Source organism: Apostichopus japonicus, chromosome 7 (genome assembly GCF_037975245.1).
Source record: "Apostichopus japonicus isolate 1M-3 chromosome 7, ASM3797524v1, whole genome shotgun sequence".
NCBI classification, from domain to species: Eukaryota; Metazoa; Echinodermata; class Holothuroidea; order Aspidochirotida; family Stichopodidae; genus Apostichopus; species Apostichopus japonicus.
This window is the reverse complement of record NC_092567.1, coordinates 1,978,798-2,002,798: the sequence shown is the minus strand read 5'-3', so window position 1 is coordinate 2,002,798 and position 24,001 is coordinate 1,978,798. Positions and strand designations below refer to the sequence as shown.

Below are 24,001 nucleotides of genomic sequence, written 5' to 3'. Positions count from 1 at the left end.
CAATGCTTAAAGTTATGTAAGGAAATCTCCTTTAACTGCTTCATAGATATCAAGTGTGATACAGTACTGAATCGTTCATTCGATCTGTGCAACATCATGCAATGAGTATACTTTTTGTAAGCAAAATAGATATCACCAGAGGATTAACTTCAACATCTCATCTTGCTACTTGTTGTTTATCAAAGACTTCACAAATACTAGTTAAGTAAGATCACTACTGTATATACACAATGAAGTGGGGCATTGTTTAAATCAAGCATTGATGGTACATGACACTTTATACAAAGAAAAAAAACAACAACATAAAATATATTAGCTGAGCAAAATGAAGCTGTATCGCCAAAAGAAATTCATGATTTGAGGCTTGGACAGTCTGTGTCTTGTGTCTATGATGGCCACTGGTGGGTTAGAATAATTTTAGACAATTCTGATTCATTTAATGACACCAAGGTTAAATTCATGCACAATTCAGAACAGAAAGGGCCTGTGTTTCGCCCATCAAGCGATGATGTTTGGTGGATTCTATACTCCCATGTTCTATTGCACCAATCACAGCAAGTGGAAGATTGTATACTCTTCAGACTGAAATTCTTAGTAAAATGACTGCCAACCGTAAGAGATTCAGAGAAAAGAATCAATTACAACTGAAATGAATCTCTGCTAATGACAAAACACCCGATCATGGAGTAATCGATGTGTCAACAGACAAGTATGGTTGGCAAAGGTACAACAGAGTAGTCAGAACTGGATGTAGAGAATAAACAAGAAAGTTTATCAAATCTGTACAGGAGACCTACAGTATTTTGTACTGAATTGGAAAGTTGGTTATCAATTTGAGTGGCAAGGAGGAGATGACTGATGATGTTATATTTGTGAAGATTGTCTGTAATTTTTCTCTCATTTAACATGTATTTCACATAGCACAAACATCAACTGTGATCCAAATCTGGACTCTGTATTAGATGTTGGGTTGAGGATGCGTGTGTGTGTAATTGTGGAGGGGGGGGGGGTACATGACAAGAATTTAGGGCTCTTAAAATGCAATCTGGATTTGGTTGCTAGGCGGGGCCGTATCCTAGCAACCAAATGGTCTTCAACATTTTTTTGGCCCAACTTCATCCTCTTGAGACATACAGTATGGCAAGACACCATTTCAATTTCTAGCGATTCTGAGAGGGTCGAGGTGGAGGCCTCTGTTGATTTGGCATGGATTGACCCATACATGACCCTTTATAGTGTACATGTACATATGATATCGGGCATGTTGCTGTACTAAATTAGTTTTCACAATTACTATCATGATGATGTTTGGCATTGTGATAAGCATTTTCGCATATATGTCAGTCGCAAGTGTACTGACCATAGAATTTCAACTTCTTTATACGGCACACAATCAAAGGAATTTTATTATGTGGTTGAAGCTCATTGCTTAAAGGTCAAGTGACACGTAGACTTGACTTTACATAATTTAAAACTTAACAATTCTTATGTTAAGAAAAACCCAACAACGCGATCATTTTCCTTCTCCAAAGGGGTAGAAATCGGTAAAAAGTACGATTACGTAATAGATTCAGTGACGTCACGGGGGGAAGCGCAGAAGAGTGCCAACATGTATATATTCTGCGCAGTGTATTGAGTATGTAGAAATCTCAAAATTCTCAAAAATATTACCTTTTTCAGCAGTCTGTTACAAGAAAGTTAAGATTGAGATTTAGATGAAAAATCACAAATTGATACATAAGACATCGTACAAAACATTTAATGACTTCTTTTTTCAAAAATTCCTTGCATTTTCTTCCTATCAAGCAACATAAACTCCGCAAAAATCGGTCAAATTGACTCGTTCAGGGAAAGTCGAAAACAAATGACGTCATTTATTTACCAAGTCGAAAGTGCATGATATCGTGGCAGGGAACTGCTTATTGCTACCACATACAGTTGGTACAGACGCACTGTAGTACGCACATATATATATATATACACAGCACCGCATACACAGCATAGCTTATACATATCGCGAAATGGATGCCGGTGGCATTGTATTCAGATAGCAATAGCGAAGAAGGCCGGGAAATGGAGGACATGGTCGACAATCGTGGGAAGTTTTTCCCTACATGTTCGAACCGGAGACCAGCAAAGATGGAAGCGGGATCGGACAGCGATGTCGAAATTGATCGTCTTGACGGAACACAATGGTAACGTTAATCCCAGCGTAATATAGTAGATAGGATAGCTGTGCGACTTGTGTCACTAGTTAGGCCTAGAACCGATAAATGTTTCCTAACTTTGCTCATACTCTCAGCTAGCCAAATTTGTTGCTGGGGCAGCAAAATAACATGAGAGTGTGGTCGAGTTACGTTAAGGAAGTTACTATTTTCCTTAAAAGCTGTGGCAGAACCTGCCTCATGAACATGTCACACAGACATAAATCATTTGGTTAGTAGATTGAAGGAGCCAATTGAAAGAGTGCACAACAAATTCAGAGTTGGTCCATTATTAATCTTCCTAGCTGTAGTGGCACATTAGTAAAGTTACCACAAATCAGGGAAAGGGGGGGGTGGCACCTCTCACCAGCTTTTCGTCATTTCCGCTTAAGCTAGTGGCATAACCAGATTTTCTGAATCTAGGGAATGGATTCAGAAGTGGGAAAAAGAGTTTGAAACGAGGCAACATCAGCCTGTTTTATTTTGTAAATTGCCCTTCAGAGGTTGTGCCCCTTTCCTATTTTGACTTGTTAGTATGCCCAAATAATTGAGGCCGGTATGAAGTCATTGAAAATTGGCTCTTTATAATTTGAACTGGTTTGTATTGTTTACAGGTGTCATTGTGGCCAGTGTGCTGTGATGCCTACAGCAAGGGAGTGTAGATGCTGCAGCGAAATAGATCAAGTAAGGACTGTGATGGATGAAGAAGGTGCTGCATGCATCACCTTACACCCAGGTTTTGAAGCTGTGTGCCTGAACTCATGGGTGCTACAGACAGCCTACTACGTGTACCGTCAACAGTATGGTGGACGTGCACAGGAAAACAGCATCCAAGAGTAAGTAGAGAATACATTATTTATGTTGTTTACCTTTATTCATTGCTCCGACCTGCTGTTGAAAGATGTAACAATACAGAGGGTGTGCTTGTATTCATAGTTTAGTTTTGTTTCGTTGTGAAAGGGAATTACAATAAGATATAGATTAGATCAAGAAAATTTGTGCACCATGTTCAAAACCTGCTTCTGATTAGGACATTTTGTCCAAAAACAAAAACTGGTGTAATGTCCTTGAGGTTAACCCTTATCATGCTGACTGACATAGTAGTCATTTACACTGAGCCATGGAACCAAATGCCACACAAAAAATGTCCACCGTGCTTGTGCATGATCCATTTACAAATTTTAGTCCCCGAGATACAATGATCAGTTTGTATAAATGGCATAGCTAGGCTAACTTTAGGGGAGGCAGATTTAGGGGCCAAGCAAAATTCTGGAAATCATATGAAGATTTATTTTAAAATTGACGTCCCCAGATGGCTACCAAGCTTTTGTGTGTCTTCATATTTCATAGCTGGTTTTCATATGATTATTTTACAGGAAATACAGACACACAGCATACAGACAACTTGTACGGATGTGCTGGCAGTTTTAAGGGAAGGAGGTTTGTGTTGTTCTCCCATCCTATGCGGTAAGGAGGATTCGAGAAGCTTTTCCATCTGAACATCATAAAGGGTTTAAATTACCGAGACTGTGAGAATGTGGACTGTGTATGCCAAGTCAAAGTATCATTTCTGCAAAGTTTTATAGAAACAGGGTACAGTCCTGTCTGTTTTGTGGCTGAATGGTGAACATTTTGGAATTCCAGCATACATTTTTGTGGTTCATGGTACAATCTTGGATGAAATTTTACATTGTTCGATTGACCTCGATGATTATACAATATCTGTTCAGAAGTTTTCAAAAGCCTTCAGTACCCCTTCAAGTTTGGGAAGTACATAACAGTTATAAATATGAAAACTCAAGTTATTTTTTTATGTGTTCTCTCTTGTAAGCAAAGCTGTCACTTCTAGTAGCCTGTTAACAAAATCTGGATGATTGAAATGTCAAATATACTAGCCTAAAATAGAAGAACAGTTTGAATAAAGTAGCCTAAACCACAATGGGATCTGGAGAGCTTAGGCTTTCATTTTAATAAAAGTGTAATGAAAATAAATCTGAAATTTTTCATTAATCCATGGAATATCAAGGTTACTTGATAATAGATGTGAAAAAAATACATTTTATCCCATTGCGGGGAACAAACAGCAAATTTCTGTCAATTCATTCCAAGAAAAACAAAAAATTGGCAACATGTTTGAAACACCAAATTCGCAAACAAATATTAAGTCAGCATGAAATTGAAATTTATGAAGTCTAAGCTCTCTAGAGAGGAATACTTGTCATTGGAACTTTTGTTTAAATACAATGTTATTATTTAGTTAGTTACAATGGAAACCAGATGTAAGTAAAACTTTAATGTAAGACTAGCAACTTCCCTAAAGGCTGGTAGCGACCTGTTAATTAACACTGCTCTGCAGTTGTGCCAAAACATCCAGTTAACAGACGATTCACAGAGTTGACTGCTCCCCACTACAATGAAACAAAATTAGAAATTGGGAGGCCATCAACCACTTCAGCAAAGCTTTTGAAATCTGCTTCGGTGTTGTTTTATGGCATCCTCATTGTTCGGATGAACATAGGAGCTTGCAAGTGGTGGTGGCTCTTCACTGACAGGAACAGGAGACTCCTCTCCCAGAGTTCCACTTCTGCAGAAGTTGTGCAAGCAGTCAAAAAGTTCCCATACGTAATCTGTAGAACAGTAAAGATATGAAGAATCATATAATAATAGTTCATAAAAACATACCATTTAGATAGAGGCACTCCAATCACTCCATTTCGGTCAATAGTCATGGCACAATGCACATTTGTCAGTCAAGTCTTTGGATGCCCAACTAAGGCCACAGCTGATACACCTCGATTGGTGTGGATACATGGGTCAGATTTTACCTGACAACTTGTGCCTGAACAATACCAATATATTTTTTTATTGATTACAACAGAAACCCTACACCTGTATGTGCACCTAATATTATGGATTATGTAATCTTCAGCAGGATGTGTGGTCGTTGTCTCAGTAGCTTAACCACTGTTTATGTAGTAAAGTAAACATGTGGACAGAGTAACATCCTGTCCCATCCCCTTGTAATCCATGGTAAAAGAGTGTATAAGATGCAACTTTCATCATTTGTATTCAGTAGCAGATATCCAGCCAAGTGAAGATATAATATACTCTGTTAAATCCAACTACTTGTTTGTGCCTTTATTTCTTGTTCACATACCGCTGTGACAACTCTACCAGATACAGTATCTATACGCTAATTGAAGTAAAGACTGATGGCCTCACTACACATTCCAGACTGCCCCACAGTGTTGGTGTCAAAATTAATAATGGTCCTCTTTCCAGAAAGTGATAGCTTCCATTGATTTTCCAGACTAATCTACTATCAATCTTGAAAATTACCTTGAAGCGTCATCTTTGTCATGTTCAGATTCATCAGATGAGTGAACTGATGGAGTGTAGCCCGGACTACCTGGCGGTTTTTTCGGTGTATCCCGATGAGGATGCCACAGCAGCAGACGGACCACCATCGCCACTGTGAGATGGCCCTGGTTGCTTTGATGGTGTTCTTGTCTCTGTTGGTCCAGTCAGCAACTTCTACATGTGTTACATTCACTGAAAATTAGAATAAACGATTATTATACCACATACATACAGTAGGCTGCTCTTGGACAGGGGTCAGCCACCTAGATGGTTCACTTATCTTTTCTCAAGGAGAGCATATCCTCCACCATGAGCATTGCAAATGACTTCAGCTTGGTTTCATATAGTATAACTACAATGTTATCTCCCGTCTCTCATAACTATAGATGTTGCCTATATATTTACCTGTGAAGCCATCAGGTATAGCCTCCTCATGCACTCTCGTCAGGCAGGCGGATATGATGGATAAAATACAATGTATGTTATCCCCTAGTCAGCAGGCCCCGATGTGCAGTTTTATTTGCTATTTTGCTTTCAACGAGTACTGTTTCTAAAATGTTGGCCCTTGTACTCAATTCTGCTGTAGAATACTCTATAGATGTATGAAAGTTTTCCATTCTTCCTTGTATTACCCTAGCTTACATTTCTCCACCACATTTCCTCCCCCACCCCCCCCCCCCCATCAGTCACTCTATTTATGCCTATTTATGGGGACCTTTCGGGAGTCATACTGCTGCCTCCCTTTTGTCGGGTAGCTTGCCCCCCCCCCCCCATATATATATGCCTCGATGTTTACTGGTGGAGATTCCTTGTATCCCGCTCAAAACTGACTACTTAAATCTTTAATGGCTGTGACCACCCTCCCCTCCCCCATTTCCCAACTGTTTTTCGGTAATTACAAGCACATGTATATAAGATCATGCTACCTTTAGATGGAGATGTACATTCTGCAGAATCCTGCCTTTGTATTTTCACTGCAGTTGGTTGGGGAACAGCTTCTAGATTAATCTAAGTAGTGAAAATCGGGAAAGAAAATAACAAGGAAGTTATGTAAGTTCATTTAAGAAAGCAGCATCTGTCACAAGTGTTTTCTCTTGTAACAAAAATTGCAGCCCTACCACCAAAAATGGCAAAATATAAGGATGTCATTTACTGTGCAACATATGAGCCTTGACTCTGAGTATGAAGATAGGTGGGAGTACATTATTGGGCAAAATGACATGTAAACATGTGATGCTTGTTATTCTGGATTTTTCATGATGTACCACTGATCAAATGCTTTAGTTAGCCCTAGCCTACGCCTAACTATATCGTCGCCATACCTAATATAGGGCCTAACTAACTGAACGAAATTATAAGAATAAGCCTAAGTTAGTAATAATACTAAGTTAGTCCTTGTAGTAGGCCTAGGCCAGAAAATAAACTTACTCTTTTCCGATCCATCTTCGCAGTTACTGGTCTACTTGTTTCTATCTCTCCTCGAGATTTGAAGATACTTTCTCCAAATAGAGAAGGAACGGCATTGTCTTTTAGACCGCGAGCTGTTGGTGTTCCAAGTCCAAGTTGCGCGGATAGGCGATAGGAAACGAAACTTAAACTAGTGAACTGCGCACTGCACACATAAGATTCGCTCGAAGGTCCAAGCCAATCTTTACTTAGGCAGCTAGGCTGGCTGAGTGCACTGGTACTAAGCTATCGCTGTATCCAGTGTTTGACGAACACGAAACTTTCTTGTACTGTTGTGCACCCATTCTCATATGATATTTTGTTTACTGTCCGTGACGTATTGTTTACGTCTTGGATCTCGGTTAGCATATTAGGCCTATTTAGTTTTGTCAACATTGGCAGTTCCCCTCGTGACGTCATTATCTTACGGTATGAGCTTGGTTATAAACTTAATTAAAACAGCAAAGAAACAATCGTGGAACTCCAAATTTGGAGTATAGGGTTTTGATATATAGCTTCTCAATGTGTGCAAGTTTGAAAGGAATCTGTTACATGTCACTTGACCTTTAACACAAGGCTATTTACAGGAATTTTCCTATTCAATTGACAGGTGGACAAATCTGCATATGGACTCGTAACAACACGATCAATGAAGACATGAAGGGCAAATCGTAAGTCAGTTTCTGTTGATTTACTTTTCTCTTTAGGTTCAACGAATTGGTAATTCAACATAAGATTAACCCTTGTTACCTTCGTTAACCTTCTTGTAAGAAATATTTCGGTTGATGGATATTACTGTTTGGAATATGAAATTATTTGCGCTTAAGTAATTTTAATGATTGTAACACGTAGCATAGAGTTAGGCATTATAGGGGTGTTGGTCTGAAAATTGTCTTGGTTTCTCTTGTCATGTACTAATCATTGCACCTCCTAGGAATAAAATATTCTTTCCCAACACATTTTCATTAACAACATATTGAACAAACCTTATGCAACATCAAAACAATGCAGTACATATATTGACGGTTAACGTAATGATGTAATTATTCAGATTCCCTATTTTGCTCATTATTTAAAAAAAAAAGACAAATAGATTCTCGGAAACGACGGTCAGGGGCTGTACTCACACGACCCATTTACGCTTCGTAGACTGTCTGAAGTAGCTCACGTGATGATGGAGCTGAATCCTGATCTTCAAGGTAGTTTTAACTCTGACTTTGCCATTTGCGTATCTTTATTTTCTTTGGTAAAAAATGTAACCCCCTCCCCTGTGTCGTCTTAATAACACAGAGAACAGTAACAAAATTGTAATATCAATAACGAATAAACAATTAAGATTTAGGTGTTTCCATGTGTGTCACTAATTTATTGTTCGTCACATGAAGTCATACGTGGTAACATTTACACATATTGTTTCTGTTTTTTTGTTTAGAGAAGAAACAATTTCTGATAGATGGTCTCAAAAAGACATATAAAAGCCAATATGATGCGATTCAACCCCTACCATATATAAAAGATAGACTTTATTGTGTGGACAAGGTCTTTGTAGAAGGGGGCGTTGAAGTTTGTCTGGCACCAGAGCCAACGCCAGGCACCAGAGGATCATGGGAGCGTTTGGAATCTTACAAAAGTATTTATACTGACTTTCGGTTTAAATCCAAAAGACGCATTATACAAGGAGAGCCCGGGTATGGTAAGTCGACGTTAACCCTTCAGCTGGCCTACGATTGGTGCAATGGCGTATCGGATTCCCCAATGAACGATGTAGAGATACTAATTCTTCTTCGGTTAAGACAACTTGGAAGTGTAAAGTCTCTCTACAGGGCGATTAAGTCATTTCTTCTCTTCCACGAACCCCGTGTTAGCAAACATGAGATTGAAAAGATAATTCACAGTTGCTCGTCCGTCCACATTATTTTGGATGGATATGATGAGTATCCTGGCAGGGACAGCAATGATAATGACGATGTACACAAGATCATCAAGATGGAGCTGTTTGCAGACTTTGATGTCAGCTTAACGACAAGATATCTTCCAGAATATCTTAGAAAAGAAACTAAGAGGGCCAAACTAACAGGGTTCGATGACAAAGCTAGGAATGAGTATATTCGTAAGGCTGTAGTTAGTAACAACGATGAGGCAGTGGAAGAAATAAAACAACGGCTCAATGAAAACTCCATCCTTGCTGATCTTTGCCAGGTGCCTCTCATATTCGTGATGTTTGCCCACATGGCTCATGATCAGAGAGACCTCATGAAGTTCAAGTCTGTCACACAGTTCTTCAAACACATGATTAGATGTTTTTACGACCATCTGAAACAGAAATATGGCGACAATAGAAGCCACAAGTTATATCTTCATGAAATGGAACATCATGAGCTAGACAAAATAGCTTTCGAAGGATTAAACAAGGAAAACCAACAATTGTCATGGATTAAGACTAGATTTCGTCAAAGAGTCGGGCAAGAATTATATGACCAGTATATTTCAATTGGCATTTTGGTTGAAGAAGATGAAGTGAACGATGATTCTACTGGAGACAATATGTTGTTTACAACGATGGTCCGTTTTTATCATAAACTATTCTGTGAATGGTATGCAGCCCACCACCTTGTCACTCTTGTAAAGAACGCACACAATCTCTCCGATATTCTCAGGTTCTTAGATCCATTTGATCTTCAGTACCTGTTTAGATTCGCCTGTGGTCTGAATCCCAATGCTGGAATGAAACTCATTAACCATTTGAAGAGCTTACCAGACGGGGATAAGTTTGCCATCCTCTGTATCCTGGAACAAACTGGTGACGTCAATGACATCATGGATTCGGTGAAAGAGCTCTGCTCGCGTACGGTTGAGATACAGAGAGGCAACAGCGCTCTGCTTCAAAGATCGACGACACAGTTGCTGGAGATTGCATCTAAAAATAATGTAAGTTAGCTAATAAATAAACAGCATTTACATTTTTTTACCTACACCTAAATTAGGAACCGTTTACTTTTTCATAATAGTTTTGTTTTCCATTGACTGTCATTGAAAACTTATTATTTCAGCCACTTTAAATCATAAACATTTAGGTTTAAAGAAGAAGGATGCTTTTCCTAGCTAATGAATATACAGTGGTGTATTGAGAATAATTGCAAAGGATGTCATATATTTAAACCGATCAGAATAATCTCTGCATGTGCCAAATTGCGCTAAAACTCTAATCAAACTGATGATGTGTTGAGAATATTAAACATATACTTCGACATAAACACATGTATTGTTAATGTTTGGAATTTCAGATTCTTCCGTTAAGAATAAACAGCTAGTCTTCCAAGACTTTAAATAGATGTTAAACGCTTCGAATGATTGAATTGAACCTGGAACAGCAAGCCATATGGGTCTGTTCACGTTAAAGCGCCCAAATTAGCATAAATGGCATTTGGAGCATTGTGACAAAATAATTAGAGATTCTAGAGATATAAATATTATCCCCTTGGAGAGAGTCCACCTAGCTGTACCTACCATAGCATAGACAACTTCCTGAGATATGCATATGGTATGCTATACTCCCAGAAGTGCCGAAATGTGGACGGAAAATGTTGCCATTTTCAAACTGCACAATTTGTACTTTGGTCTATTCTCAACTCCAAAAGAGGATTACTCCAAATTTTGTCATGATTGAACTTTGTGGCTATAGGTTCCCTCTCATAAATATTTCAGAAAATTTCATCGATGAATTTGCGAATTATTGCGAAACTGGACCAGTGTTTCGGACATCACTTTTTCCGTCCACATTTATACACCAATTTATGAGTGGCATAGTTTGGGGTTAAATAACAAATGTTGAAAGTGGTGTGCCTTTTCAATACTGTCATAGTTGTATCAAATAAAATATATATCAGATGCATGTCCATTCAGCCACATTTTACTGCACGATAAAGTTAAACAACATGCAAAATGTTTCCGTCCACATTTTGGTGATGTCCGAAACGTCATGAAGCAACTAATACATGAAGTATGTTAAAACCCACAAGACTGTTTTGTTACTCTAATTAAAGCATAAGTACTCCCTCAACTACAGTATGTACATGACACATTTCCACTCATCCGTTTTGATTTTATAACCATTTCAATATTTCCGTCCATGTGTGTGATGTCCGAAACACCAGTGATGTCCGAAACAAGTTTTAATTAATATTGCTTTATGTTGCTTGAAAAAAAAGACACAATAGATGAGCACTTCATATATTATGACAAGTTCTATTGTTACAAACATACATAATGCACTACTCAAAACTTTTTCCATCTTTACCAAATATTATAGCAAAATAACCTTAAAAGTATGTTTCGGACATCACCATGTGTTTCGGACATCACTTTTGTGAATCCAACATATTGTAAAACAGCACTTGTTTCAACTGGATGATTCAATTGGTTGATTTCAGTGTGCTAGAATACACTAAGATCCTACAAAAGAATGCTTCCTAACTTTTGGTGTCATTTGACCAACATGTATTCATCTGTTGATGACTTATGACAAGTCTAAAATGATATTCTACATATTTGGGTATGAATGTTACTGGGAACATCAAATTACTTGGATTTTTCTAGAACTGACATCATTAACACTACAATTTTCCATCCTTTAGTACTGAAGAAGTAAAAAAAAACGTTAAGTGAATTTTTTTCTGATATAACATGTATCAGGATGCCATCACAGTATACAGTACATTTGAAAGTAATGCTGTAATTGTCTGCTATAGCTTGAATCAAGCTATTTGTCACAACCATAGAAAGCCTATTTATAGGCTAGAAGAACTACATCAAAGGGCACGTGGGTACCATGCATGGACTGTCATGTGATGTGTTCCAGCTTCCATGGCGGTACCAATTTGATATTTCCCAATATCATATTGAGAATTGTAAAGTTAATTACACACAATTGGAATAGGCCTAGAAGAGTTTTGTAGCACAGTAGCTCATGTTTCTATCACATCGGTCTACAGCATAGTATGTCAACGTCACTTTGAAAAACTGAACACTGTTCAGTGTCGTCTGTCGCTCTATATGTATGGAATCAGTGTGCATCTATAACACCCTATGTCAGAGCAGTTTAACTGTTGATGGGAACTTGATGGTTGTCAAGAAAAGCTACCAGTACTTTGGGAAGATGTTAGCTAAGTAGTAGGACCGTGGAACGTGTCTGGTGATCTAACCTATAAATGTTGGTCAACGACTATAACTATAATGTTAAGGTACAGACATTGCTAGGTAACTGTGTGTTGTCTGCTGCTCTAAGCCCAAATATACATTTACTGTACTAGTTAGTAAATCACAATGGGCAATGTGGAGATTAATGCAGTATATCAGATTATTAGTACCACCCTGGAATACATTACAGTACACGACCCTCTTTGACTGGTACGCGGATTTACTGTGTGATGAAACCTCCAGGTTTACTCGATGGTGTCAACAGTATTAATATACACAGAGTGGTGCATCATGCATGACCATGTTTTCATTCCGAGTTGCTTCAGACTTCAGAGCTTTAGTGATATGTATACAGATATTTATCATTATGAAACTTAAGGATAAAGCTGAACAATTTGCTGAGCTGCTGTATACCATAACATCTAGGCCTTATACTTAAATGTAAGTTTAGGCCATAAGCTTAAATCATAACAATCTTACAAAGTAAATCATTTAATTCATATGTGACAAGGAGTATTTGTACAAACCATGAATACTTGTTTTTCACATTATAATAGTCAAGGCATAATGATGAATCTCAATAAAGAAGGATATTTAAACCAGTACTTATAGTACTACTAGTATAGGCTACTACTGTTGCTTAGCTCGGCCAGTGGAAGCAATCTTCAACATTGGCAGATCCAGCTCAAAGGTGCATGGGGAGGGGGTGGGAGCGGGTGGGTACCATTTGAAGGGGTGCAAAATAGTTGTTATTGCTGACATTACAGAATAGGACCAAGCATTCTAGTGGAGTTTAGGATATGATACCTCCCCTCCGAAAATTGTTTAAATAGTAGACTCAATGATACCAGCTACAACAGGTGGGTGCTAAATTAGCTATGTAGGGATGTCTCCTGTGTACATCTGTATATTTATTAAATGGTAAATATTTGCTGTTTGTTTCAATTATTGCAGACTTCATCTAGGTAATGATGGAAATGTGGAAACCGTAAAAGTTAAAAAGAATTCTATAACCCTTTTGGGGGAAAAATTTCTTTTCAGTCAATAATAATAATACCATTTTCTGCAAAATAATGTATAAGTTGATGTTTCTGGGAAGTGTTGGTGAATGCTGGCCACTGCAAATGGTATGCTGGACAGGTAACGAATGTGGTGAAGCAGAGATTAACTTTATGCAAATGGTGATCAACGAATGGTCACTATGTGGAGTGTGATGGAGTGTTACTGTAGCTCAGTGGTTAACGCCGGTGCCTTTCAATCATAAGGTTCCGAGTTTGTGTCACTCCAAGATTAATGTATGTCGTCAAGTTACAGAGTTGTTGACAATTGACAATTCATAATAATGGTCGTTAAATATGAATCTAAGAGACTGACTTCGGTCAGCTTGCGGCTTTGATAAGCCAATGATGGCTTCTTCGCGAGTTCCTGCTTGCAGGAGAATCTAAACTACATGTGTGTATTCTGGATATGTTTGAATTGAGTATGTAGTAAACAGTGATAATTCATTAACATTAAATGGGGTTATCATTTACACCAAGCCTTCAGATTTTCACTTATCACCTATCTTTTCACCTATCGGTTCTGTCCAGATGTTAAATTTGAAATATGTGCCTCAGGGCATTTGTTTTCCCAAGAATTTACAGTGCCATTATTTTTCAGTACACCTTGTTGATTTCCCAGTCTATGGTGTTTTAATAAACTGCATTCCCTCAAAAATTCATAATATCTAGTGTAAATCTGCTACTGTCTGACTGTTGTGTATATTTTGAAGCAGACTTTTGTTGCTTGAACAAGTTTGAATAGCAAAAATATTAAATTATATTGTTGTTACCTGCTGAAATATGTATTATTGCTATGCAGCTTTGTGAACATTTTTCCAAGGTGATGTCCGAAACATTCAGTGATGTCCGAAACGCTCATAAAGTAACTTTTAATGAACACTGAGGATTTGAACTATAATAAGTTCAAAACTGTCATTATACCTTGTAGGTAGCTTGTCAACAACAAAGACCCCTTTGTTACAAATTTAACTTTTGATGTGATATGCGTTGTGTAGAAAACATTACGGTGATGTCCTAACACCTTTGTGGTGATGTCCGAAACAAAGTCCAAGACAGTCTTATGCAAATCTATAAAACAAGTGTTTGCATTTTTCATTATTTCAAATAAATTTGACGCTGTTTGTTAACATCACATATCGTGATGTACTGATATATATTGCTAAGTATTAACAAGCATGGCCTTCGTTTAATAATTGTCTTGTTAATCACTTGGATCACTTGTATCCCTTTTCTTTGTGTTGAACTTGGAACCTAGGAAGGGTCCATAGATCTCTTTTGGTACGGGTATTAACTTACTGAAATGCTTTTCTATTCATTATTATTGCCATTAAATGAACATCATTTGGTTTATTACTAAATATTAGGTTTAATATATTAGGTAAACCATTGGTGGGTGATGTCCGAAACAAGATCATTTTGGAGGGGTGATGTCCGAAACAAGAGTCAAGAAAAAAAAATTCTGAGAGGACATGACCCAGAATTTTCAGCTTTTGGTTAATATATGTGCTTAAGTTGTGGTTTAATTTTATGGTATAATTGTTACTATTAATTTCAATTTTGTTCTTTAAAGAAAAACTTTTTAAACTTGATTTCAGGAAAAATTGAATATTTTCTAACGATACTTTAATATTTTTTAAAAAACATCATCGATATCATTGAAAACTTGTCTAACAATAGCAAATTTTGTGTTAATAAAGAAAATAAAAACAGAATTCCCAAATGTAGCAGCAATGGAATGACACACCACCATTAAAAAAAAGAACAAATTTTGGAAAATTTATAGATTGTCACACTTTCAACCATCTTGAATATAATTTCCAGAATAGTTTAAGCTCTGGTCAATTCTGATTCATAAATTGCAGATATTAGTTATGTTATTTACTTAGAATAGAAGTTCTTTACTGTAAATTGAAAATGTGGTACCCCAGGCAACCAAATTGGGCGCTTTAACGTGAACAGACCCATATATGTTGGAGGAAATTGTCTAATCATTTAGGTTACCCCATTAACAAAATGTAACATCAGTTATCATTAATACCAATACATGGTCGGTAACCGATAATTTACAATGTGGTGATCGAAACAGTCATTTGGCAGTTCTTCTATCAAAATAAAACTGTATAATTGAACTAAAAAGGCCAAAAAAGTACACCAATTAAGAAAGTATAATTTCACACATTGCATGGTAACGCATTCATTAAAATATGTTGTTGATGACGTATTAGTGATGTCACCGATATAGTAACACATCATCATCATTCCTGGTCGTCTGACATTACTAATTCAAATTGAAAAAGAATCGTATGTTAATACATGGTATGGTATGGTAATACATATCAGGAAATGTTGAGAGAGGTGAATGATCGAAGTGTATTCTTTGTAATGAAATATGTAGCCTGTTTTCTTCTCAACAGTATTACTAGCAGTATTTAGTATGATTGATATTTGAGCAAATACTTAGGTACATGTGGAACATTTCATCATGCGTATATTAATATACAGCTGTCACAGAAGGGGAGAGAGTGCTCCTTTGTATTATTAGGGAACGGTCACAGAGAGGGCTACATGGTATTAGTAGCCAGCTGTCACAGAGAGAAGTCCCTTATGGAGCTGTCACAAACAGAGCCCCTTAGTATTAATATGAGCAGTCACAAATAGAGCTCCCTGGTATACCCCTGAAGCTGGTATTAATAGTAGATGTCACAAAAAGGGTTCCCTTGTATTAATTGGGCAGCCGTCACAAAGGGTGCACACTGGTATAATTAGGCAGCTGTCACGGAGAGAGGTCATTGGTGTTACACAAAGCCCCCCGTCATTACCAATGTTTCGTTTTTGCTGCGTAGAAGTATAGAAGACGCGAATATAGCATTGTACAGGATCAAAGTATTAACAGATAACAATATCAGCTGATCAGTGATATTGTAAAGTGTTTGTTTGTTATGTAAATATCGATTGATATGGTTCTTGAAGGCTAAATAAATACCGTGAATTGTGTGATATAAGTGAGTTTAATTTCACGATTAAACAAAATGTGAAAATCGTTTGAGTTTAACATCAATATTCAGATGTGTATCGCCGTTACAAGTGAAATATGTTAATAATTTCAATCAGTCCCTTCCTTGCTCCCCCCCCCCTCCCCAAGTTGACAACTTGTCATGCTGTATTGGCTTAGGTGTACTGAGGTGTACCTCTGCAGGTACAAAAGAAATGCTTCTATTTCGTACACAGGTTGCATTTGCAGAGACCAAATCTAGGGATATCACTCATTTTTGCATACTCCTCAATCGTTGCTCCGCTCTTAATTATAATTATGTAATGTTTTATTCTACTAATTGCTGATCCTCAAAGTGCTTGTCTGGTTTCAACATTATTGGTGTCATTGTTGTTGACAATTGTGACATATTAGGTTAAATTTGTGTTTTCCTATAAAGTGGAGGATGGTAACACTGGATTGTTAGAAGGGCAGGTCCAAGCTATTTGCACTGTGACGTACGGGACATTTCAGAGACTTAAATGTGTCTAAAAGTTATAAAAAATCTATTTTCCAGAAACTTTTTCAGGTTTTCACACTTGTTATTGCTGATACTTTATTACAAGCTCATGAAGATTTTCTACACTTGCTTTAATTAGGTCCCATCTTAATTAATATGCAGTGTGACGCACGGGACCAGAGAATTTTGTGTTTTTTTTACTAAAGAGCAAAGCTGAAAACCCTCTGAAATTAGGAGGGCAGAGATCAAGCTGTTATAAGTAGTGAATAGCCTAACCTTCCAAGAGCTAAACTGTAACATATTAGAAAAAAAATATGAATTCTTTCCAGTTCAGTGATTACACAAATGAAAATTGTCCTGTGACGTACGTGACAATTTGTCCATATACAAATTGACTATGAAAACTCATATTTTTATTCCTGAATATACCATAACAAGCTGATTTCTACATAAAAACATTAATTTGGATATGCCAGAACAATGTCATTGGTAATTTCATGCCATATTTCCTTCTTTCTGGGATCGAAAAGAGCAGTGACTGTACTTGTGCGATCATTCCACTACATAAAACATAGAATGTGTAAAGTATTAATCTACTCTACACATACATCAATACTCACAACATCAATTCTAGCTTTGGTAGACCACAAATCATTCAAGATGAAAAGTTTTGGTGCAAAATTGTTTTGGTATATATACTGTACAACACTGTATCATACTCCCTACTATTGACCCTGAAGATGAAATATGATCCATCCCATTCAAAACATACCAAAATGTCCACAGTAACATCCACATAACAATGCAACGTAATGTCCATCTATTAAACTAGTACAACAAAGAAAACTAGACCTAATACTGGTTATTGAACAAACTTATGAGTGATTGTCCTCTGCAAAACTTGGGCAAGCGAAACTCTACACTTGTAACTAAAAATCTCAATGTCTATTAGCTAAGTTCAGGACACAAGAACATTGTTGCACGGTCATGAAAGTCACACTTCACAATACAGTAGGCCTACGACTCCACATTCTTAAAGTCGTCCACATTCAATGTCAATGTTGAATAGCATTGTAGATGATTGTGTATCCCAACACACACACAATTGACTTCCCGATAGTTTATTGAACAACACCTGGGCTGTTGGTGGTCATCACTCAGTCAATAATTCATATGGTGCCATGATGTGCTCTTCAGGCATGCAGGGATTATAAGTTGCAACTACCACCTTTCAACAAGATAAATTTGTAAGCATTGGAAGGTTTCCAGTACAGTTTAGTTTAGTAGAAAAAAGGGATCAGGAGGGACACTAAAAGTCCCCATCAAGGACCCTATAGAGAGAGAAAAAAACTGAAGACACAAACACTCAGACCCGATAACAATGCTTAAAGTGCTTGTCCTAAGCATTCTTAACCCCATTGACACTACTTGCAAGTACAACTTTCTCAGGCAAACCATTACACTTATTCACAACCCTATTAGAAAAAAAGTTATGCCGAATATTAATCCTACTATGTGACTTTTGGAGTCTAAGGCAATGACCTCTGGTACAACTACTGTTAGCAAACATGAAAAAGTCGGTAAAGGATAAATTGTCGAAACCATACACAATCTTGAAAACCTGGATCAAGTCCCCATTTAACCTCCTAAACTCCAGTGTGGTGAGACTTAACAGTTGTAACCGCCTATTATAAGGAACACTCTTTAAGGAACTAATCATCCTAGTAGCCCCTCCTCTGGACCTTTTCAAGTACTTCCTTATCCTTAGCAAAATATGGGTTCCAAGCCTGCACAGCATACTCCAGATGAGGCCTAACCAACTGCCTAACCAACTACTTGGTTCCCATTGAAGCCCATGCATGTTTACTATATATAAATATACAGGGTTTCCCCCACACTATGTCCCGTACACATTTTGTCCCGTACGTCACATTTTTAATTTTGATAATTAGATTTGCAGTGAATATTATTTCACTTAACTTTAGAGAATATCACCCAAAAAAAATTGTTCCTCCATATAAAAATTTGAAAAAAACGGGTGAAAATTGTGACGTACAGGATATCGATATTTGGACACTAGCTAATTAGCATATTTAATTGATGAACATAATATGTCAAAATTATTGGAAGGAATGGTGCATCATGTCCCACATAACTCATATTCAATTACTTCATATTGCTGGCAGGGAAATAGGATTCCAAATGTCCCGTACGTCACACTGCAATTTGAATTTATGCAAATTAGCAGGCTGTAATTGTTTGAATAGGCAAAAAATTTCAAAAAAAATATGAAAATCTGAAACTTCAAAAATTCAGCTTTGACATGACACCAAATTTAGGGTGCTCCAGTAAAATTTGACATTTGGCTTCTAGGGATACAAAAGCTTGAACCTGCCCAGAAATACTGTAGCTGACAGAAGGTCCATTTTACCATTGTAATCACTACAGAGTGATTATCTATAGGCAGAGTGGTAGCCCGTAGTGGCTTGGTAGTATATATTACACAGTCATACCTGTAGTTAGTTTCTACAGCTGGCTGCTCTGTACGTAGGCCTATATGGCGTATATTACTTGTTTTGGATGATGATGAACCAGGGTCAGGAAATCGACTAAGGATATTTTAATACACTGGAAGGTGTTTCATTTGTTCAATGGTAGACTAATTCTACATTGTATTTGTTAGATTAATCTGACATTAGGCCTTCGGTGTAAATCACCGTATATTTCGTACAATTTCGCTAACTAGGCAAGGATCATATAGAAATTGAAGTAGTGAGAATGACGTCATGCGACATATACTGAAGCCACCCACCCAACTGGTGGCGTTTTGCTTGCACGGGAAGACAGTACCGGCACGTAATACCAAAACTACGTCTTTGACATAACTAAAGTGATAAAGTTGACATAATTCATTCAAAATGGTGATATCGTTGTGCCGCATTTGGGTGACAAATATGTGGTATTTCATAGTTTCATGGGTAATTCTTAGGAAGCGATAGTAGAAGCAATTACATAGGAATATAATTACTTTACTAGTATCGTCTTCTCAGCTGATGTTGTTATTCACTGGACCCTGGATATAATTAGCCTAGGCCCTAGACCGGCCGCGGCTGTCCTTTCGGATGCGATATGACTAGAGCCTAATGACAAAAATGTTTACACCTCATTAACATTAAGACTGGATCTCTATCCACATGCCAGAATAGCGTACTGTGTGTGGAAAGGGAGTGGGGAGGACGGAGGAATGCTTGTTCACGGCATTTTTCAGGACAACTATGACACTATTTGAGTGGATCACTAAAATAATACAAGCAAGAAAAATGTTTGCCATATGTCTCTCAGATACCGAAATTGACACTGTTCAGACATTAAAAGTTGCACAGACACTCTACTTACTCGAGTCATTAGAGGAGATCAAAAAAAGGTGTCAAAGTTGGTTCTTAAATCAGGAGTATAATACATACTATTCTGGTCGCCATAACATGTCTCTGTTGTTCAAAATACACCTACTCTTTCCAAAAATGGGTAAAATAAAATTCAGTTACAAAGTCGAATGCACAATGCATATGTGAAAGACTTACAAATTATCTGGCTTCTTTCCGAACACTTCAAAGCGCCCTCACTTTTTTCAAGGCTTCACTGCTTAAACAAGCGGCGATAAACTGTGTCAGCATTCTTCCTCAGTTCAATTTCTATGACGAGGATACAGTAACGTTAACATTGTGTTCAAGTTGACCAATCAGTGTCCAGGACTGGGTATTCTTTGTGACGTCCGGAACATGCATATATGTTGTTAATGACAACCGTTAATGAGCTTGGTTGTCCGATTAATCTGTGATGGTTTTAGTCATAACTTCTTCGCTTTTATTGCAGGCGCATACTAGCTAGAATTCTGTTCATAAATATAGCCTACCATTGGTCTACTGTACGTTAAAGGACCAAGCGCCAAACTGGCTTATCCGTGACCGAAATAACTTCAAAAGGGTTGCTGTAACAAAGAACCCTCCTTTGAATATCAATTACAACTAACTAAATTTCACCTTCACCGCGCACTACAATGAAACGTATTTGTAAACAGTTGTTCTAGTTATTTGTAGATTTTATCACATATGCAGACTGGCTGTAACATTTACCTTCCTTACACGACATCTTTGTGTGTGGCTTTTGCTGCTTGGGTGTATCAAGTCTGTAACATATGCCGTTTAGATGACCAGAATGAAACTAATCGGTGCTGTTAGCTCCGGAATTATATTTTGTTAGCCTATCTGTTTTAGAAAAGGCCAATTTATTAGGGAATTTTTGTTTATCTTGATGGCCATTTAAAGCTGCCCTAAAAAATCATCGGGACGCATCTAGAATATGTTCCTCCTTTCACAGTGAGAAAAAAAAGCAGCTTCGTTATCCATCTTTTTTAAACCAGATGATTTAATACAGGGGTTCCCTAACTGGGGTGCTTGAGTCCATCCCAGGGGGTTCGTGAGATATCTCTGAAAGTCAAAACTAGATTACTTTTTGTTGAACTAAAATCTGATATATCATATAATTTAGTAAATGTACAAAAATCGTACCTACCGACAAACTCTTTTCTCGTACTATACGCATATATTGCAATAGTAGTGTGATGAATAACTGAATTATGAAACAGAAACAGGCCGCATGACTTTGGTGAAGTTGGTGTACGCATGACAGTACGTCTTGAAGATAGAGAGCTGAACTTTAACTTGTTCTTTTACGAAGCACTATGATGCGTATCATAGTATAATAATGAATCAGATCGTGTCTCAAAAAGTTGGAGGTTCGTGGACAACTCTGAAATCCACAGGAGGTTTGTGGGGGGGGGGGGGGGGGGGGGATAAAGTTAGGGAAACACTGATTTAATACGCAATGGAATTGAATCATCTTATCTTCAATCTATAAAGATATACAGTATAGTCATATATCGTAATAAGGATAATATCAACTAACTATGAAACAATTATACGATGCCATGGGCAAAATTTCTTAAGATCTTTATATTTGTTGTTTGTTGTGTAAACAGTGACTGTCATACAACGGTAGCAGAGTACGTTACAAATTTAGTTTGTGGTGCAGGCTAAGTAAATAGCGATAACAATAGGCAAGCAAGTTCCTGATTACGAGAGGTCGGTTGGATGTTAAAATATATGTTCATATTAATATAGTAAGTTATGATAACGAAAGATAGATACGAACATAAGTTTATTCATATTAAGAAGCAAAAACAAACAACATTTAAAGAACGGGAAGCCCTGTTATTTGAAAAGTCCCCTTTTCTCATGTTCTGATATGTAACTTGTGAAACACGTTTCGTTTTTTTTTAATGTAAATCACTGGTTTATACGACTAAAAATCATCTATTCCTTTAATAGTTTATCATCAAATGACAATAGATGACACATTATTGATTTAAATGTTACTGTAAGCTGAACTTTGAGCCGAGTTTATCACAGTGTCTTCACCAAGCCAATGTTTGTCAAGTCAAGTTACAAGTGTTTCGCTCAAGTCAAGTGTTGCGGGTCCTGAAAAAACGTGTTTCAGTGAGCTCTTGTTACAATGCTATGGAGTCAACTCTTTTCTACAAGAGTAGTCATATACACTGGGCAGCAACTGAACTAATCTTGTACCATAATGAAGGCAAGGGAGGTGTAGAGGGGTAGCTAGGGGAGGGGGGCTGGGCCCTCAAATAATTTTTTAACACCCCAGTCATATACACTGGGCAGCAACTGAAGTTCAGTGTAAAACAGGTATACCTTTATTCTCTCTCTCAATACGCAAATATGACGTTAATACAACATCATAAGATTGACTTATTCTGTACAGAGAATAATCTTGGATCATAATGGAGGGCAGGGGAGGAGTAGAAGGGTACTGTAGCTACAGGAGGGGAGTAGGCCCTCAAATAGTTTTCTTCCCCCCCCCCCTCTGAAAGGTCTAAACTGTAATGATAGAGGTATACATTATAGTATGAACCATTCTTGTCTAGGTTTCCTTTTTTCCTGTTTTTTGTTGGTTTTAGCTGTACCAGGTGCAATATCCGCTCCGACTGTTATTACTAAGTACGCAATATAATATTTGAGGGTATATTACGGTGGCTCAGAAGGAACATAGATCACATCAAGTTATGTTAACAGATGCTTTGTCGAATTTACTCTGCTTACCTCGACTTTAAACTATTATTCCCGAAATGAAAATCACGTTACATGTTGAAATGTTGTGGTGTTATTTCTGATGTTTGATTTTTAATTAACAATATAGACTTATAGTCTATCGCAAACTTTCGACGCTTTATCGAAATTGTAACGTTTCTCGGGAAGTTTTGACATTTATCTAGAAATTTCGACACCAAACGTAGACTGAGAATATGAATTTAAGTAAAAATCGATCATTTGATTACCTCGCATTGTTTGGCTAACAAAGGATCCAGCCGAATGACCAGTAATGCCTTAAAGTACAATCGCAGATGAGTGGAGCTGATGTCATCGACACTGGAGAATGTCACAAACTGAATTTCTTGATCTAACAAGTGAACTAAGGAAGATGTGATGATGCACCCCACCCTTTTCTTCCCTCCAGCCTCCCCTTCCGACTCACGCACCTCCTTTTGACACACCAGGTAGTCAGTCATTTGGTACTACGAGTATCACCTTTAATTGTGTTGTTATGTGCTGTGATGTTAAAGAGCACGTGACATGTCTCCATGCAGTGGGTCACGTTTTTCATCGTATATCGAGTGAAATCTAAGTTTACTTTGTACTATGGAAATTGTGTACAATTATAGCATATTGTATGTAAATACTATAACAACATCAAACAAACAGACAAGTCGTTCCAGACCGAAGGGAGGGGGGGGGGTGTCTCTTAGTTAACTTTTGAATAACACACACTTCCCTCTTTTTTGAGACATTCGGGAGCAAAACACTGTAACTTTTTAAGAAAAAGTCGCCCAGAAAGAACCATGGGCACGAAAACCAAACTACCGAACGACTGATCCGCTCTCAACCCCATTCCCCATAGATCGACTGTGACTGTGTGATCATCGTCGGGTGTGTATCAACATTCCCTTCGAAAGGGAACACATACTACTCATGATCTTAGCCAAAAGGCCGAGGAGCAAAGCACTGTTTGGTGATAAAATGTACCAAGATACCTAACTCATATGTAACGTGGTTTATATTTCAATTCTAACCGGTACTTTACATACGGAGTAGTAGTACAACATCCTTAC

The 24,001-nt window shown here is 37.5% G+C and overlaps 3 protein-coding genes across 4 annotated transcripts in view; 2 read left to right on the top strand and 1 right to left on the bottom strand.

Moving 5' to 3' along the window:
• Window positions 1-24,001, top strand: part of LOC139969980 (uncharacterized) — a 121,977-nt gene that overhangs the window by 45,034 nt on the left and 52,942 nt on the right. For both annotated transcript variants that reach the window (XM_071975478.1, XM_071975477.1), the window contains 3 exons: window positions 7,621-7,681; window positions 8,096-8,209; window positions 8,443-9,938. In XM_071975478.1, coding sequence (XP_071831579.1) covers window positions 8,182-8,209; window positions 8,443-9,938 — 1,524 coding nt within the window. In that variant the 5' untranslated portion in view covers window positions 7,621-7,681; window positions 8,096-8,181. The remainder of the gene's footprint in view (window positions 1-7,620; window positions 7,682-8,095; window positions 8,210-8,442; window positions 9,939-24,001) is intronic.
• Window positions 1-24,001, bottom strand: part of LOC139969993 (uncharacterized) — a 345,154-nt gene that overhangs the window by 300,253 nt on the left and 20,900 nt on the right. The gene's annotated exons all lie outside the window — the stretch shown is intronic.
• Window positions 1,018-4,129, top strand: LOC139969992 (uncharacterized). The gene is made up of 3 exons (XM_071975508.1): window positions 1,018-2,195; window positions 2,819-3,040; window positions 3,581-4,129. Exons 1-3 carry the CDS (start codon window positions 2,026-2,028, stop codon window positions 3,633-3,635), a joined length of 447 nt encoding a protein of 148 aa, XP_071831609.1. The 5' UTR covers window positions 1,018-2,025; the 3' UTR covers window positions 3,636-4,129.

What these genes read in the sequence shown, in the direction of transcription:
- LOC139969992 (XM_071975508.1), top strand. Translation starts at nt 2,026, where the DNA reads ATGCCGGTGGCATTGTATTCAGATAGCAATAGCGAAGAAGGCCGGGAA. An exon ending in CGTCTTGACGGAACACAATG is followed by an intron (nt 2,196 to 2,818) that starts GTAACGTTAATC and finishes TATTGTTTACAG; the next exon opens with GTGTCATTGTGGCCAGTGTG. An exon ending in CAGGAAAACAGCATCCAAGA is followed by an intron (nt 3,041 to 3,580) that starts GTAAGTAGAGAA and finishes ATTATTTTACAG; the next exon opens with GAAATACAGACACACAGCAT.